The 15,023-nt window shown below is 53.1% G+C and overlaps 1 protein-coding gene across 6 annotated transcripts; it reads left to right on the forward strand.

Moving 5' to 3' along the window:
* Nucleotides 1-10,644: 10,644 nt before the first annotated feature.
* Nucleotides 10,645-14,832, forward strand: LOC138812684 (leukocyte immunoglobulin-like receptor subfamily B member 4). Of its 6 annotated transcripts, XM_070000779.1 has the most exons (11): nucleotides 10,645-11,044; nucleotides 11,537-11,619; nucleotides 11,746-11,781; nucleotides 11,993-12,277; nucleotides 12,566-12,616; nucleotides 12,828-12,875; nucleotides 13,361-13,477; nucleotides 13,715-13,772; nucleotides 13,845-13,888; nucleotides 14,053-14,105; nucleotides 14,288-14,832. In XM_070000779.1, exons 1-11 carry the CDS (start codon nucleotides 10,929-10,931, stop codon nucleotides 14,429-14,431), a joined length of 1,035 nt encoding a protein of 344 aa, XP_069856880.1. In that variant the 5' UTR covers nucleotides 10,645-10,928; the 3' UTR covers nucleotides 14,432-14,832. The 6 variants fall into 6 exon arrangements, with proteins under 6 accessions (XP_069856880.1, XP_069856879.1, XP_069856884.1 ...); XM_070000778.1 differs by lacking the exon at nucleotides 10,645-11,044 and having other exon boundaries at nucleotides 11,256-11,619; nucleotides 13,718-13,772; XM_070000783.1 differs by lacking the exon at nucleotides 10,645-11,044 and having other exon boundaries at nucleotides 11,256-11,619; nucleotides 13,455-13,477; nucleotides 13,718-13,772; nucleotides 14,288-14,408.
* Nucleotides 14,833-15,023: the final 191 nt, after the last annotated feature.

Raw genomic sequence — 15,023 nt, forward strand, 5'->3', positions numbered from 1 at the left:
ACCCGGACTGGGGGACCCCGCCCGCGCCCACCCCACCCAGCAAAGGAAGCGTCAGGGATTGGGGACTCTGGCACGCTCAGCGCCCAGGCCCCAAATCCTATGGGTTTATCCCACCGACCCAGCCTCCTCCTTTAGACTCGGGCCCAGGCCCCAGCCTCTTCCCTCAGACCCTGGACTCCAGCCACACTCCTGGGAGGCTCCGACATAGTTCCCTTCTTGACCGGCACCCGGAAACTGAAACGTCAGCCCCTGTCCATGGCTGGGCCTGGGTGGGGTGGACTGGGTCTGACGTCAGGCTCCGCCCTCTGCTCTGCTAGCAGGGAGGCCACACCCCTCCCCGCCCTCCTTACCCTCACACCTTTGCCTCCAGGGCTTCCAGGACTGGAGCTGAGACTTTTCTGGACTGATTGGGGGGTTGGGGGCGGGGCAGGATGGGGCCTTCTGTCTGCACCCAGGGCACACGGGCAGAGCTGGGGGGGGGGGGGGCGGCGGGACACCGGGCCCCTCCCCTCCCCTTGCCCAGCTTGGAATTTCCTGGAACTGGGAACATCTCGCTGTTTAGAAGATTAATTTCTCCCAGGTTGCTGCTGTTGGGGCAATGAGCCTGCACACTGAGAGACAGAGGAGGGGAGAGGGGAGGAGGGAAGGGAGACGAGGGATGGGGGGAGGGGGTCTGGGCCAGTCCAGGAAGGATGAGGTAGTCTGAGAGCCCTACACAGCTGTAGCCCTGCTGTGGGGTCCCCTGGATGGTTAATGGCACCCTGAGCCCCAGGGCCTGTGGGGAGAAGAGAGCCTGATGGGGGGGTGGAGGAGGAGAGCAAGGCCAGGGTTGGGGCTGGAGGGCGCCGGTGGGTCTCCCATGAAGGAAGCGCCTTGTGCTGCCCACAGGACGGGAGGGGCCCAGGGTACAGGGCGAGCAGGGTGGAAGGCCGTGTGAGGCCCGCTTGGGAGCTGCAGGGGTCTGCGCCCCCGGGTTCTGCCGCAGGACAGAGTTGGCTGCAGGCATTAGAAGACGAATTACAACGGGCCTGGGCTCCATGCAAAGGGTGAGCGGGCATAGTCCCCCAAAACTCGGGCATGGAAGTGTATTACACATGCCGCAGCTTTTTCTAACCTGCTTCAAGTTCACAGACAGCAACTTGAAGAGGCAGCACGAGCACGGTGCAGCCGCCAGCTCGCCAACTCCTCGGTTACTAGGGTCCTAAAGACCCCACAGGGAAAGCCCTCCACACAGCCAGCACAGCCCGCCTCTCCCGGCCGCTTTCTGACCATGGCTTTGCGCTCCTGCACGCGCTAGTTTTCACTGCTCATGCACTTAAGACACGGGCAATGCGTGCATTCCTGAGGTACGCAAGGAGGAAGACAAAGACTGAGTCCTGGGAGTGAACTGTGAGTTGTGGGGTGCACAGGGCACTGGATTTAATGCTCAGCCACCCCCTCCACAGCTGCAGTTATCACTATTTTGAACTAGGGATCTTTCCACATGCAGCAGACCCCACAACTACCTAGACGGAAGAGCAAAAGCGCAGGCAGGCAGAGCCTGGGGCAGGGCATCTGCAGAAGGCACCAACATGTGAGGGAAAAGAAGTAGGACCCAGGAGAGCCCCCACATGGGGTGGGGGAGGGAGAGGGAGGAGGAAGAGAGCCTCCTCTCCTTGTCTCAAAGTAGAGCACTGATGACAAGGGAAGCAGAGTGAAAGGGTGGTGGGATTGGGAAGGAGGGAAGGAGGAAGGAAAGGAAGGAGGCAAGGAAAGAAGGGAGGGAGGGAGGGAAAGGAAGGCAGAAAGGGAAAGAGGGAAGGAGGGGAAAGGAAGGAGGGAAGGACCAGCCAGAGTGGGAAGACCACCCAGGGCCTCTGAGCAGGGAGGGGTGGGTGGTAGGGTCAAAGAAAGATCTGTTTTTCTGGAGAGTTTGAATACATTTTCTGTGTCCTTAACTTAAGTAAACTTTCAGTGCCACCAAGGATAAGTGGCAGGAGGGAGAGAGAGGAAGAGAGGAAGGTGGGAGGAAGGGAGGGAGCAGAAGAGAAGCAGGAGGAAGAGAGGGAGAGGAAGAGAAGCAGGAGGAAGAGAGGAAGAGGAGGAGGACTTGGAGGAGGCCTAGTGAGTTCCGCTTGGCTCTCCCCCCCACCTCCACCCCTTACCCTGACGCGGCCATGACCAACCTTCAGGGCTCTGAAGGGCATGGACCTGGCTGCACCAGCGCCACCCTGCACTCCTCATCGTGCTCCACAGCCCTTAGTTGTGAGGGGCACTGGGGGACACTGTGAAGGGCTGGCCTGGGCACTGTCCTGGCACTGCAGGATGAACTCTCACCTCTGGGCTCTACCTCTCTACTCTTAGTCCGAACAACCCAAAGGCTTTCCAGACCGTTGTAATCGCTTTGGATTTCTATAAAGTGGGTGATCTAAAAACCAGTCCTCCCCACACACTCTCTGTCTCTCTCTCAGTCTCTGTCTCTCTGTCTCTCTGTCTCTCTGTCTCTCTCTCTGTCTCTGTCTCTCTCTCTCTCTCTCTCTCTCTCTCTCTCACACACACACACACACACACACACACACACACACACACACACACACACACACACACACACACACACACACACACACACACACAGAGCTGTGTTTAACGATTGGGGCCAGAGGTGGAATAGGGAAAAGGAGAATGATGGAGAGAAACCAATATTGAAATCCATGGTATCAGCTACACAGTGCTGGCTGAGGCCCATCACCCAGCTACTCAGGAGGCAGAGATTTGAGGATTCTGGTTTGAAGCTGGCCTAGGGAGGTAAGTTTACAAGACTCTTATCTCCTAGTAAGCACCACAAATTCAGAAGTGGAGCCGTGGCTCTAGCCTGGAATGAAAAGGGACAGCACCCAGGCCTTGAGGTGAAGCCACTGGACTAAATCCCTGCCATGCAAAAGGAAGTAGACCAAACTTACGATGGACAAAGGAGGAAAAGAGATAAAATAAGATTTCAGAGCCTTGCAGGAGATCCAGCCACCCAAGAGGGCTTCAGACAACCAAACAGGCAAGAGCAAAAAAGTAACACCCATGACACATTATGAATAAAACACAAAGTACACATTTAAAAAATATTGCCAATAGGCTGGGAATGTGGCTCAGTGGTAGAGTGCTCGCCTAGCATGCATGAAGCCCTGGGTTCCATTCCTCAGGACCACATACACAGAAAAAGCCAGAGGTGGTGCTATGGCCCAGGTAGTAGAGTGCTAGCCTTGAGCAAAAGAAGCTGAGACAGTGCCCAGGTCCTGAGTTCAAGCCCCAGGACTGACAAAAAATTCTGTAGAACACATATATAAGCAAGCCCATGAGAATAACCACAGATTTCCTAACACAAACTTTTTTTATTTTTTATTTTTTTATTGTGAAAATACTGTACAGCGGGGTTACAATTACATGGGCAAGATAATGAGTACATTTCTTTTTTCTTTTTTTTTTTTTGTTGGTCGTGGGGCTTGAACTCTGGGCCTGGGCGCTGTCCCTCAGCTCTTCAGCTCAAGGCTAGCGCTCTACCACTTGAGCTATAGCGCCACTTCCGGTTTTCTGGTGGTTTATTGGAGATAGGAGTCTCACGGTCTCTCCTGCCCGGGCTGGCTTTGAACCACGATCCTCAGATCCTCAGATCCTCCTGAGTAGCTAGGATTACAGGCGTGAGCCACCAGCGCCCGGCAAAACCTTACTATTCTGGACTGGGAAGGTGGCTCAGTGGTAAAAGTGCTTCCTTTGCATTCATAAGGCCCTGGGTTCAATTCCTCAGTACCACATAAGCCGAAAAAGCTGGAAGTGGCCCTTTGGCTCAAGTGGTAGAGTGCTAGCCTTGAGCTGAAGAGCTGAGGGACAGTGCCCAGGCCCAGAGTCCAAGCCACATAACCAACCAAAAAATAAACATTTAAAAAAAAAAACCTTACTATTCTTATATGCTTGATATTAATATTTGTATCTATGCTTGTATGTAAATACATTTATTTGCCTAAATGGCATGCACTAGAAAGCTGAAATATATTCTACCATTGAGTGTTACGTACTTCCATATTATGGCTCTCTGTCTGTCTGTCTGTCTGTCTCTCTCTCTCTCTCTGTTTTTCCCAGTACAGGACATGGAGGAATGCTGGCAGTGTCATAAAATATGTTGCTGTGCACATGTATTATGTTACAGAAATTATTTAAAGTGTGGAGGAACCCTCTTCAGGATATTTTTTTTTTCTTTTTTTGTCGGTCATGGGGCCTGAACTCTGGGCCTGGGCGCTGCCCCAGGATATTTATTTATTTATTTCCAGTTCTTAATTTTTTGGGGGGTGGTCTGGTTGTAGGGCCTGAACTCTGGGCCTGGGCGCGGTCCCTCAGTTCTTCACCTCAAGGCTAGCACTCTACCACTTGACCCATAGCACCACTTCCGGCTTTTTTCTGGTTATGTGGTGCTGAGGAATCGAATCCAGGGCCTCATGCATGCAAGGCAAGCACGCTACCACTGAGCCACCTTCCTCATGCATGCAAGGCAAGTACTCTGCCACTGAGCCACCTTCCCAGCCCAACGTATATTTTTTGTTATTGTGAAAATACCGTACAGAGGGGTTACAATTACATGGGCAAGGTAATGAGTACATTTCTTTCTTTCTTTTTTTTTTTTTGGTCGGTCATGGGGCTTGAACTCTGGACATGGGCACTGTCCTTGTGCTCTTCAGCTTAAGGCTAGTACTCTACCACTTGAGCCACAGCCCCACTTCTGGCTTTTTTCTGCTTATGTGGTGCTGAGGAACCAAACCCAGAGCCTCATGCATGCAAGGCAAGCACTCTACCACTGAGCTACCTTCCCAGCCCTTTAATTTTTTTTTTTTTATAACTTTTTTTTTTTTTTTGTCGGTGGTTGGGTCTGAACTCTGGGCCTGGGTGCTATCCCTTAGTAATTCAGCTCAAGGCTAGCACTCTACCACTTGAGCCACAGCACCACTTCAGGTTTTCTAGTGGTTTATTGGAGATAAAAGTCTCAGGGACTTTCCTGCCCGGGCTGACTTTGAACCGAGATCCTCATATCTCAGCCTCCTGAGTAGCTAGGATTACAGGTGTGAGCCACGGGCACCCGGCTATGAGTACATTTCTTTTTTTTTTTAATTTTTATTTATTTATTTATTTATTTATTTATTTATTTTTGTCGGTCGTGGGGCTTGAACTCTGGGCCTGGGAGCTGTCCCTCAGCTCTTCAGCTCAAGGCGAGCGCTCTACCACTTGAGCTACAGCGCCACTTCCGGTTTTCTGGTGGTTTATTGGAGATAGGAGTCTCACGGTCTCTCCTGCCCGGGCTGGCTTTGAACCACGATCCTCAGATCTCAGCCTCCTGAGTAGCTAGGATTACAGGCGTGAGCCACCAGCGCCCAGCTTAATTTTTATTTATTTTTTATTGTGAAAATACTGTACAGAGGGGTTACAAAATGAGTACATTTCTTGTCAAGTGTTGTTGCCTCCTTCTTTGTTTTCCCTTCCCATCCCTTCCCATCTCCGCCCCACCCCAGGATATTTTTTTTTTTTTTCGGTCCAGTCGTGGGGCCTGAACTCTGGGCCTGGGCGCTGTCCCTCAGCTCTTCAGCTCAAGGCTAGCGCTCTACCACTTGAGCCACAGTGCCACTTCTGGCTTTTTTCTTTTTGCTTATGTGGTGCTAAGGAATCGAACCCAGGGCCTCAGGCATGCAAAGCAAGCGATCTACCACTGAGCCACCTTCCCAGCCCTGCGTTGTATTTTTCTACCTTCAGTTCAGTGCAGCATTTCTTCTGTGTTTATCTAGTGGTGGAGCTGAACTGGATAATTTCAGTTATAAAACTGTATCTACCAGGAAAAATCTTCAACTTGCTATCTCCCTTGGAATTTCTATAATATTTATTTGTATTATTGCACCTTGTGCTTGATAGTTCCAGAGAGTGCATTGTGTGTATCTACCGCAGATATGTACTTTGTAAAATAAATATAGTAAGTATTAAGTATTAGTGAAACTTGCTTGGTTCTATGTAGTAATCAGCAAATTGCAGTGTTTAACAATTATATAACTGGATTATTTCCAAAGGTTAATAAGACTGTTGGTTTTGGAAATGGTACAATATAAAACTAATCATTATTGTTTTCCTTCTTGAATGTTTTTACTCCTTTCTTTTTTCAAAATGTTGGATTCAAGAATTGTGATCATGGTTCATTTATAAGCACTGTAATAGTGAGAAAGCTAATCTTCAAAATGAGAAAACAATAAAATGCTGGAGGAGATAATGTTCTCTTGACACACCAGGGCTCCTCCATCGCCAGGCTCAGAGGCCTCCCGGAGGCTGTTCTGTTTGGGGTGTATTTCCTGTGGATGTCGTGTGAAACACTCACCAGAAACATCACCACTCACCCATCCCAGAGCCACTCTGGCTGTGGACAACGCTGGGCGCCAGCCATGGAGTCCCATGCCCTCACCTGCCCTCCTCCTGGTGTGTATTAGATCTTGGTCACTTTCTCACCTTGGCACATCCCCTGAGTACCCTGGCTGGTGTCTGAGCTATTTCTTTCATCTCTCTCTGCTCCTGACCTCTCCACGTACTCGCGGCTGAGAGCTGATGGATCTAGGTGGAGAAGGATCTGTGGGATTGAGTGTGTTCCCTCTGTGTTTAGCTCCCTTGCTCAGCACAATGTCCATGACTGGATTTGTGCAAGAAGCTCTGGAAAGACAGCGTCCGTCTTATCTGGTAACGCCGGGCCCATGCGATGCGGCAGGATGTAAGATGGGTTTGTTTTCTTTTGTTTTTCCTTTAGGAAACAACAAACTGATTTTCCTAGTGGTAACATCAAGGATCTGTCATACTTCCTTGTCCTTCAGATCCTCATCATGAATTCTTTGGTTTTTGGTTGTTGTTTGCTTCCATTTCATTTATTTTCACTCTGACATTACTTCTAGTTTTCCTTGAGGCTCTTTTGTATCCAGATGCAGGTCTTGAAGGTTCAATCCCAGTTCCACTGAGAATAATAAATAGCATATTTATGTATTATTTTGTGGGCACAATGATACTAATTCAGTTTTGTCTTTTAGTCTCCACAGTCTGCTGATTAAAATAAAATCAAAGTCCAACACCTCCAAATGAATGAATTGGTGTCTGTGAGCCTCAGTTGGGGGGTCACCTTCCTCCTTCAGACAGGTGGGGGAGTCCTGGGGAATTCCTGCCTCTTTTGCCTGTGCACCTGTGCATTTCTCACCATGCGCACGTGGAGACCCACAGACCTGATTCTCACCCAGCTCATCTTAGCCAACACCCTGGCTCTTCTCTCCAAAGGTGTTCCTCACACCATGGCCGCTTTTGGGATTCAAACTTTCCTGAGTGAGGCTGGGTGCAAGGGGGTCTTTTGTGTGCACAGGGTGTGCAGAGGGGTCACGCTCCAGTACCACCTGCCTGCTCAGCAGCTTCCAGGCCCTGACACTCTGGCCTGGGGTGTGTGTGTGTGTGCAGTGCAGGCTGAGGTCGGCCCAGGGTGTGGAGCTCTGCTGAGCCTTCTGCTGGCTCCTTCACTTCCTGCTGAATCTGCCTGTCCTGATGGAGGTAACTGGCCCAAGAGGCAGCAGAAACCTGAGTATGGAGACCATGTACAAGTTCTGTTTCTAGCCTACCCAGAGGAGGGAAACCTTCCTGATGGGAGCGGTGTTTTTCTTCGTCACCGACGCCACGTGCCTAGGCCTCATGGGTTGGGCCAGCAGCTCCCGTGCTCCTCGTGCTGCACAGACACAGGCGGCGAGTGCGGTACCTGCTCGGCCGCGCACTGGCCCCCCAGGCCTCCCGTGACAGGCAAGCCGCTCCCAGCGTCCTGCTCCTGGTCAGCCTCTTTCTCTCCTTCTATGCCCTGGCTTCTGTCTTATCCCTGTGCTCCATGCAGGTGGGCACCCCGAGCCCCTGGCTGGCCAGCTCGTCCTACCTGGCATCCTGTGGCTTCTCCACCCTCAGCCCCTTGGTGTTTGTGTGCAGTGATGCCCATGTCTCCCGGCTCCACTGTGCCTGCGGCTAGGGAGTGTGAGGCCAGCTCCAGGGTCTGTGCTGTCAGCACCTCCAGGACTCTGCTCCTTACTTGTGAGCTTGTCTGCCGGGGCCCGGCGTGTGCAGTCGATTTGGAAAGGGGAGCTGAGTAGATTATGTCTTCTCCCTGCTTATTAGACTGACAGAAATAAACATTGCATAAGTAACAGCCTACATTTAGGATAATTTTCTGAAAAGTGATTTTACACTTACACGACCGTATGTCAAGTCTTTTCCCTTTGGATGTGTTTCCAGGAGAACCAGCATCCGTGGGCACTGAGCTCTGCTCATCGTATGCTTGGTGGCCCCTGGTGGGGCTTTGCCACTCTCTCCCAATCCCTGCACCAGCTACAAAGGCCCCTGAACGTCACAACATCACCCCATTTCTCAGCAAGATACTGAGAGATAGGTGTAGGCTGAAGAGAGAGAAAGGAATGGGAGGAAAGGAGAAAAATAGGGAGATGGAGGGGGTACATTTGTGGGAGAGAGGGGGCAGGCAGGGTGAATGGTGGGATGGAGTGTGGGGGAGACAGAGAAAGAAACAGAGAGAGAGAGAAAAGACATGGCTCCCAGTACCTGTCAAGGCCATGCCTCCAAGGAGCAATCTTCTTTTAATTAATTCTGGCCTATAATGACCCAACTTTCTTCCATTAAGCCCTAACCAGGACCTAACTTTCTCCAATTAAGCACCGCTCCCAAGGACCTAACTTCCTTCCAGTAAGCACCACCTCCTAACTGGCACCATTCATCACTTGGCCTTTGGGGAATTCATGATCTAAACTACAGCAACATATGTCCTAAATCTACACTTTGCTTTTTCCCCAGTCTTGTGGCTTGAACTCAGGGCCTACGCGCTGTCCCTGAGCTTCTTTTGCTCAAGGATAGCGCTCTACCACTTGAGCCACAGTTCCACTTCCAGCTTTGTCTTAGCTGAAAATTGGAGATAAGAGTTTCATGGACTTTCCTGCCCGGGCTGGCTTCAAACCCCATCCTCACATATCAGCTTCCTGAGTAGCTAGGATTACAGGTGTGAGCCATTAGTGCCTAGCCTTTTTTTTTTGGGGGGGGGGTCCAGTCATGGGGCCTGAACTCTGGGCCTGGGCACTGTCCCTCAGCTCTTCAATTCAAGGCTAGTGCTCTACCACTTGAGCCACAGCGCCACTTCCGGCTTTTTTCTTTTTGCTTATGTGGTGCTGAGGAATCGAACCCAGGGCCTCAGGCATGTAAGGCAAGCGCTCTACCACTGAGCCACCTTTCCAGCCCAAGCCTTTCTTCACTTTTTGTAAACCTACTGAATGTTTTCTTTTTACCCCCAAATATTACCCAACCTCCTTGCTTACAGCCTTTTTTTTCCTGAAACAGTGTGGGAAGTCTGCTTCCTCTCCTCCTCCCATCTCCTGTGCATATTGTCTTTTCTGGATTTTCATTTCTCCAAAATGTAACCAGTATATAATTCCATTTCCTCTTTGTGATTTCATGAGCCCTGTGCACACTGCATTTTTTTCCTTTTTCTTTTTTTGTGGTTGGTCGTGGGTCTTGAACTCTGGGCCTCGGTCCATCCCTCAGCTCTTCAGCTCAAGGCTAGGGCTCTACCATATTTTTTTGGGGGGGGGTCCAGTCGTGGGGCCTGAACTCTGAGCCTGGGTGCTGTCCCTCAGTTCTTCAGCTCAAGGCTAGCGCTCTACCACTTGAGCCACAGTGACACTTCTGGCTTTTTTTTGCTTATGTGGTGCTGAGGAATCGAACCCAGGGCCTCAGGCATGCAAGGCAAGCGCTCTACCACTGAGCCACCTTCCCAGCCCTGGGCTTTACCATTTGAGCCACAGTGTGACTTCCAGTTTTCTGAGTGGTTTATTGTAGAAAAGTCTCATGTCCTTTCCTGTCCAGACTGGGCCAGGCTAGTTTGTTTTGTTTTGTTTTTGGTCCATTATGGGGCTTGAACTCTGAGCCTGGGTGCTGTCCCTCAGCTCTTTAGCTCAAGATGAGTGCTCTACCACTTGAGCTACAGCACCACTTCTGGCTTTTTCTGTTTATGTTGTGCTGAGGAATCGAACCCAAGACCTCATGCATGCAAGGTAAGCACTCTACCACTGAGCCACCTTCCCAGTAGTTTTTATTCCTCATGTAATGAGATCATGGCTTGTTACACTTAATTACTTCATTTTGCAACGTATCACAGGATTTATTTGTTTGGGGGGGTGGGTTTTTGGCCTGGAAAATACGCAGTTGCATGTATGTATTTTGTTTATCCACTCGTGCAATGAGTGGCATCAGAAAGTTCACATTCCTTAGTGGCTCCTGCCCTGAGCATGCACCCCTCCCAGCGGGCATCTGCCAGTCCAACTGCCCCTTACACTCACACCCACAGGGGCCATGCAGGAGAGAGCATGTCTTAGCGCATGCTGGGCTCTCGGGGCTGGCCACGAGGCCCAGGTGGTGAGCTGAGAAAGCCCAGTGCCATGCACAACACAGAGGAAATGGGGGAGGAGTAGGGACAAAGCTGCCAACCTCCCCAGCCCCAGACCACACCTCACCCACAGGGAGGAGCCCCGGCCTCCCAGAGTGTCCGGATGCTCCCAGGCGCCAGGCCTCCACAATCACAGTCCCTGGTGTGGCCATGGCTCTCTCCCTTTCTGGAGAACTTTGATTTTTCCTCTCTCTGCTCATGACATCGATGCTCGGCAAACTTCAGACATACTCTCTGGGCTGTTTCCAATGCTTGGAGCAGACAAAGGCACATCTCCATGAGCTTCTCGAGTCCCAAGCTCGGATTTTACCCTGATCCAGAAATGACCCATGATTGGGCCTCTCCATGTCACACATGGGGGTGACCCTTCTGCCCCTCTGCAGACCAAGGGGAAGACACCAGTCTGCCAGCAAGAAGCTGGATGGAGAGGAAGGAGAGGCTCCTGCCTGCCCACTGCCAGGACCGTGGAGGGGGAAGGAACACTAGATTGTGTGCCAGGACCAGGAGAATTCTGCAGGGAACAAGGCCAGGGAGAAGGCAAGAAAAGGGACCAGTATTTGGTCGGGGAAGAGGTGGGGTCTGGTGAATAAGGGGCATCCATGTGGGGGCAGCATTTCCCTGACTCCCACATCCCTCCTCTGTGCTGCTCCCCAAACCGAGCTCCAGGCATGGTTGCCATGACCCTGCTGCTCTGCATCCTCCCAAAACGCCTTCAAGGCTGAGGGTGGAGGGGCTGGAGGAGGACAGAGACCCCACAAGGACCCTCAGAGGGAAGGACCAGCTTCCAAACCCCACTTTACCTGGAGGGAGAGAAATACAGGATGGAGCCAGGGGTGTCTGCTGCCACAGTCCAGCCCTCAGTGAGATGAAGTCAGATGGGGATTCAATCTGGGGGATCCCCACCTACAGAGAGCCCAGTCCTCAGAAACAAGAGCCAGGCTCATGGGTGGGCATTTCCCCTTTTGGTGTCACTGTGGGTGTAGCAAGTCTGGGAGCAGAAGGCAAAAGCCACATCCTGTGCCTCTGCAGCCAGATGCCGAGGCTCCTCCGCAGGCACCGCAGGCACTGTGCGCACAGCATGGCCCTCACACTAGCAGCCCTACTGTACCTCGGTGAGACAAGAGGGGAAGCGAAGGTGGGAAGTGTGGGTCCCCAGCTCCCCTCCCCCCCCAGCCAGGGCCCCAGGCTCAGGAGGCTCTGGGAAGAGTGCACCTCTCATGGGAACCGATTCCTTTCAGGCCTGAGTGTGGACTCCGCAGCCCAAGATCAGGGTGGTGAGTGCGTCCTCCTCCCTGGGGACAAGGGCTTCCCTGGGCAGAGGGGAGGGGTCAGCAGGGACACAGGTCTTCCCTGGGAGGAGGGGAGGGGGTCAGCAGGGGATAGGGCACCCTGGGAGGTGGGGATGGGGTCATCAGATGGCGCTGAGGCTGGGGTCACTGGGCAAATAGAGGGAAGTTCTGGGTGCAGTCTCTGATGTCCTTTTAGGAAGCCTCCCTAGACCGGTCCTCCGGGCTGAGCCCTGCTCTGTGGTCGCCCAGGGAAGTACTGTGACCTTGTGGTGTGAAGGGGCCTGGCAGGCCAAGGAGTTCCGTCTGCAGAAAGAACGACACAGTGTTCAATGGTTCACAAAGACCCTGGAAACATGGGGGAACAGGACTTCCTTCTCCATCCAGTCGATGAAAAAGGATGATGCTGGGCGCTACTTCTGTGTCTACCTTAGCCCTGTTGGCTGGTCAGACCATAGTGAGCCCCTGGAGCTGGTGGTGACAGGTGAGGGGACACTCGGGCATCTGGGCCTGGGCGCTGCGCTCAGGGGTGACTTCTCTCACAGCTCTGTCTGGAGGTCGTGGGGAGTCTGCATGCAGTCTCCCTGGGATGGGGGGAGTGTCAGCTGGAAGGGGTGCAACCCTCTCAGAGGAGAAAGGGGGCCCCCATGACTGACATCCATAAGGGAATGGTGGTCAGGAAAGGTATGGCAGCCACAAGGCAGAGGTACAAGAGTAGAGGTGGGGTCTCGGGAATGCCCTATGCCTCACTCTCCTCTGTGCCTGCACACAGATCTCCCTGGGTGCTTCCACCCCCCACCCAAGTGGAACATGCCAACAGCAGGTGAGTGTGGAAGCCTCTGCCCCACATCTCCACCCATCCAGATTCAGCTCCTGTCTGGGCCCCACCCAGACAAAGATGCAAGTGGAGACCCCAGAATTCCAGGAGCAGAAAGGGGGTCGCAGGAGGGTGGGGTCAAGGCAGAGGGCAAGTGCAAGGAGAGCCCAGGTGGAAAGCGGGGAGCCAGACACTCACTTCCCATCCCCCACTTCAGGCCCTGTGGAGCAGACCCTCACCCCAAAGGAGGTGGGCCCCAAGAGAGGTAAGGGGAGGCTCTGTGGGGAGATCGGGCCCAGGAGGCTGGGGCTGAGCTATGGGATTCATGCAGCCTCCTCTGCACAACACACTGGGGCCTCCAGGCCTCAGTTTACCCACAGGCCAGACCTCAAGTTCCTTTTCATGCTGCCCTTGGTGGTGACCCCCTGGGAGAAGAGGACGCCAGAGGATAGAGTCCATAGTGGGCCATCCCCTCTGAATAGTGACAGTGAAACTATTTAGGACAGGGGTACTCATGGCACTGTCCTGCAACTTAGGGGCTCAGCTCTGGTGGGGACAAGGCTGGAAGTCAGACTCCCCAGGTTTCAATCCCACCTCCGCTGCTTCCTGCTTGGTGACTTGGGGCAAGTGACTGTCTCTGAGCCCTAGTTCCCCACCTGTAAACTGGCTACATGGGGCTGGCATCCCACTGTAAGACTGAGGATACACGGAGGGCACCTGGCACACAGCTCAATGTCACTTGTCCCCAAGGGCTGGAAAGCTACCTGCAGATTCTCATCGGGGTCTCAGTGGCCTTCCTCCTTCTGCTCTTCTTCCTCCTCCTTTTCCTCCTCTGGCACCGGAGTCAGGACAAAGGCAGGAATTCAGGTGAGTAGTGAGGGGGGTCTGGGTGCAAAGAACTCGTGGACTGTATGGCTGCAGGCTCTCAAACCTGAAACCTAAGCAAAAAACACTGGGGTGGGCGCCTGTGCATACCTCAGGTGTTTTATGACCCTACAAGCCTTCAGACACGTGTGCAGCCACCTGTCCTCCCCCCTCACCCCCTCGCTCCCTGGAGGAGGGGCCCTACCCCCTGAGCTGAGACCTTTTTTCTCTTGCCTCTAGCAGAGACTGGGGCAGGGACTGTGGAGTCAGTGCCTGGGGACAGAGGCCTGCTTCGGAGGTAAGTTTTGTCCCCCATCCCCCCCCCTCACCCACCCTCACTGCCTCCTGACCCCCCACCTCGTCTCCCCAGCTCCAGCCCAGCTGCTGCTGTCCAGGAAGAAATACTGTATGAGGGTAAGTCTGGCAGGCCCTGGAGAGGCAGGGGGCTCTGCATTACCCAGGGAGGCGGCGGGGGGGGGGGGGTAGGGAAGAGGGTGAACCCCACCAATTCCATCTAGGATAGGACAGGTGGGGCCTGAGGGACATTGGCTGGGTCATGACTTTGTCCTGTCTCCCAGATGCTGCTGCGAAGGACACAGAGCCCAAGGATGGGGTGGAGCTGGACAGCAGGGTGAGACCCCACTCCACGGAAGCTTCTTGTCTCCGTTTAGCCCTGGGCTCCCTTCCCTGTACCCCCCCTCCCCACTGGGCACCAGTGGTGGCCACAGCTGACCATGCCCACCTGCCGGCCAAGTGCATCCCGCCCTCTCAGGTCCCCCAGCACCAAGCACATCCCTTCTGTCTCCACCCCAGGCTGCTGCCCATGAGGACCCCCAGGATGTGACCTATGCCCAGCTGTGCCATGTGGTGCTCACACAGCAGACGGCAGCCCCCCCAGCAGAGCTGAGCCTGTATGCCTCGCTGGCAGCAAGGAGCCCCAAGGGCACTAAGCAGTGACCCTGGGCTGGCCTGCAGATAACCTACATGAGACCCCCAGGAGATTGTGAACGTGCATGACTGACCTGGCCCTTTTTCTGCTCAGATATTGAATACCCCACTGTTTTGAAGCTAAAGCAAGCCATTTCTCAACAAGCAAGGAGAGCAATGAGATATGAATGGAAGGGAACGGTAACTGTGCTCAAGGGCTGGAAAGATGTCTGGCTCAGTGGTAGAGTGCTTTCTTTCCTCGTATGCCTGAGGCCCTGAGTTCAATTCCTCAGCACCACATAAGCAGAAAAGCCTAAGTGGCACTGTGGCTCAAGTGGTAGAACCCTCTCCTTGAGCTGAAGAGCTGAGGGACAGCGCCCAGGCCCAGTTCAGGCCCCACAACCGACAAAAATAAATAAATACCTGTGTTCAATACAAAATGTGTTATCCCTTCCATGTACCTGGTTCCATGAGCACATACACATTTAGGGCTACTCCTCCATTTGATTATAAGTTCTGAATCTATTGCAGAACCTGTGCTGCTGTTTTGTCTTTCCTTCCCCAGCAAACCCTGACATCCCACCACGCTCTGGCATCCTGCCTCCTCTTGACTCAGGAGGGA

The sequence above is a fragment of the Dipodomys merriami genome, unplaced genomic scaffold (genome assembly GCF_024711535.1).
Source record: "Dipodomys merriami isolate MVZ:Mamm:240054 unplaced genomic scaffold, mDipMer1.0.p SCAF_57, whole genome shotgun sequence".
NCBI classification, from domain to species: Eukaryota; Metazoa; Chordata; class Mammalia; order Rodentia; family Heteromyidae; genus Dipodomys; species Dipodomys merriami.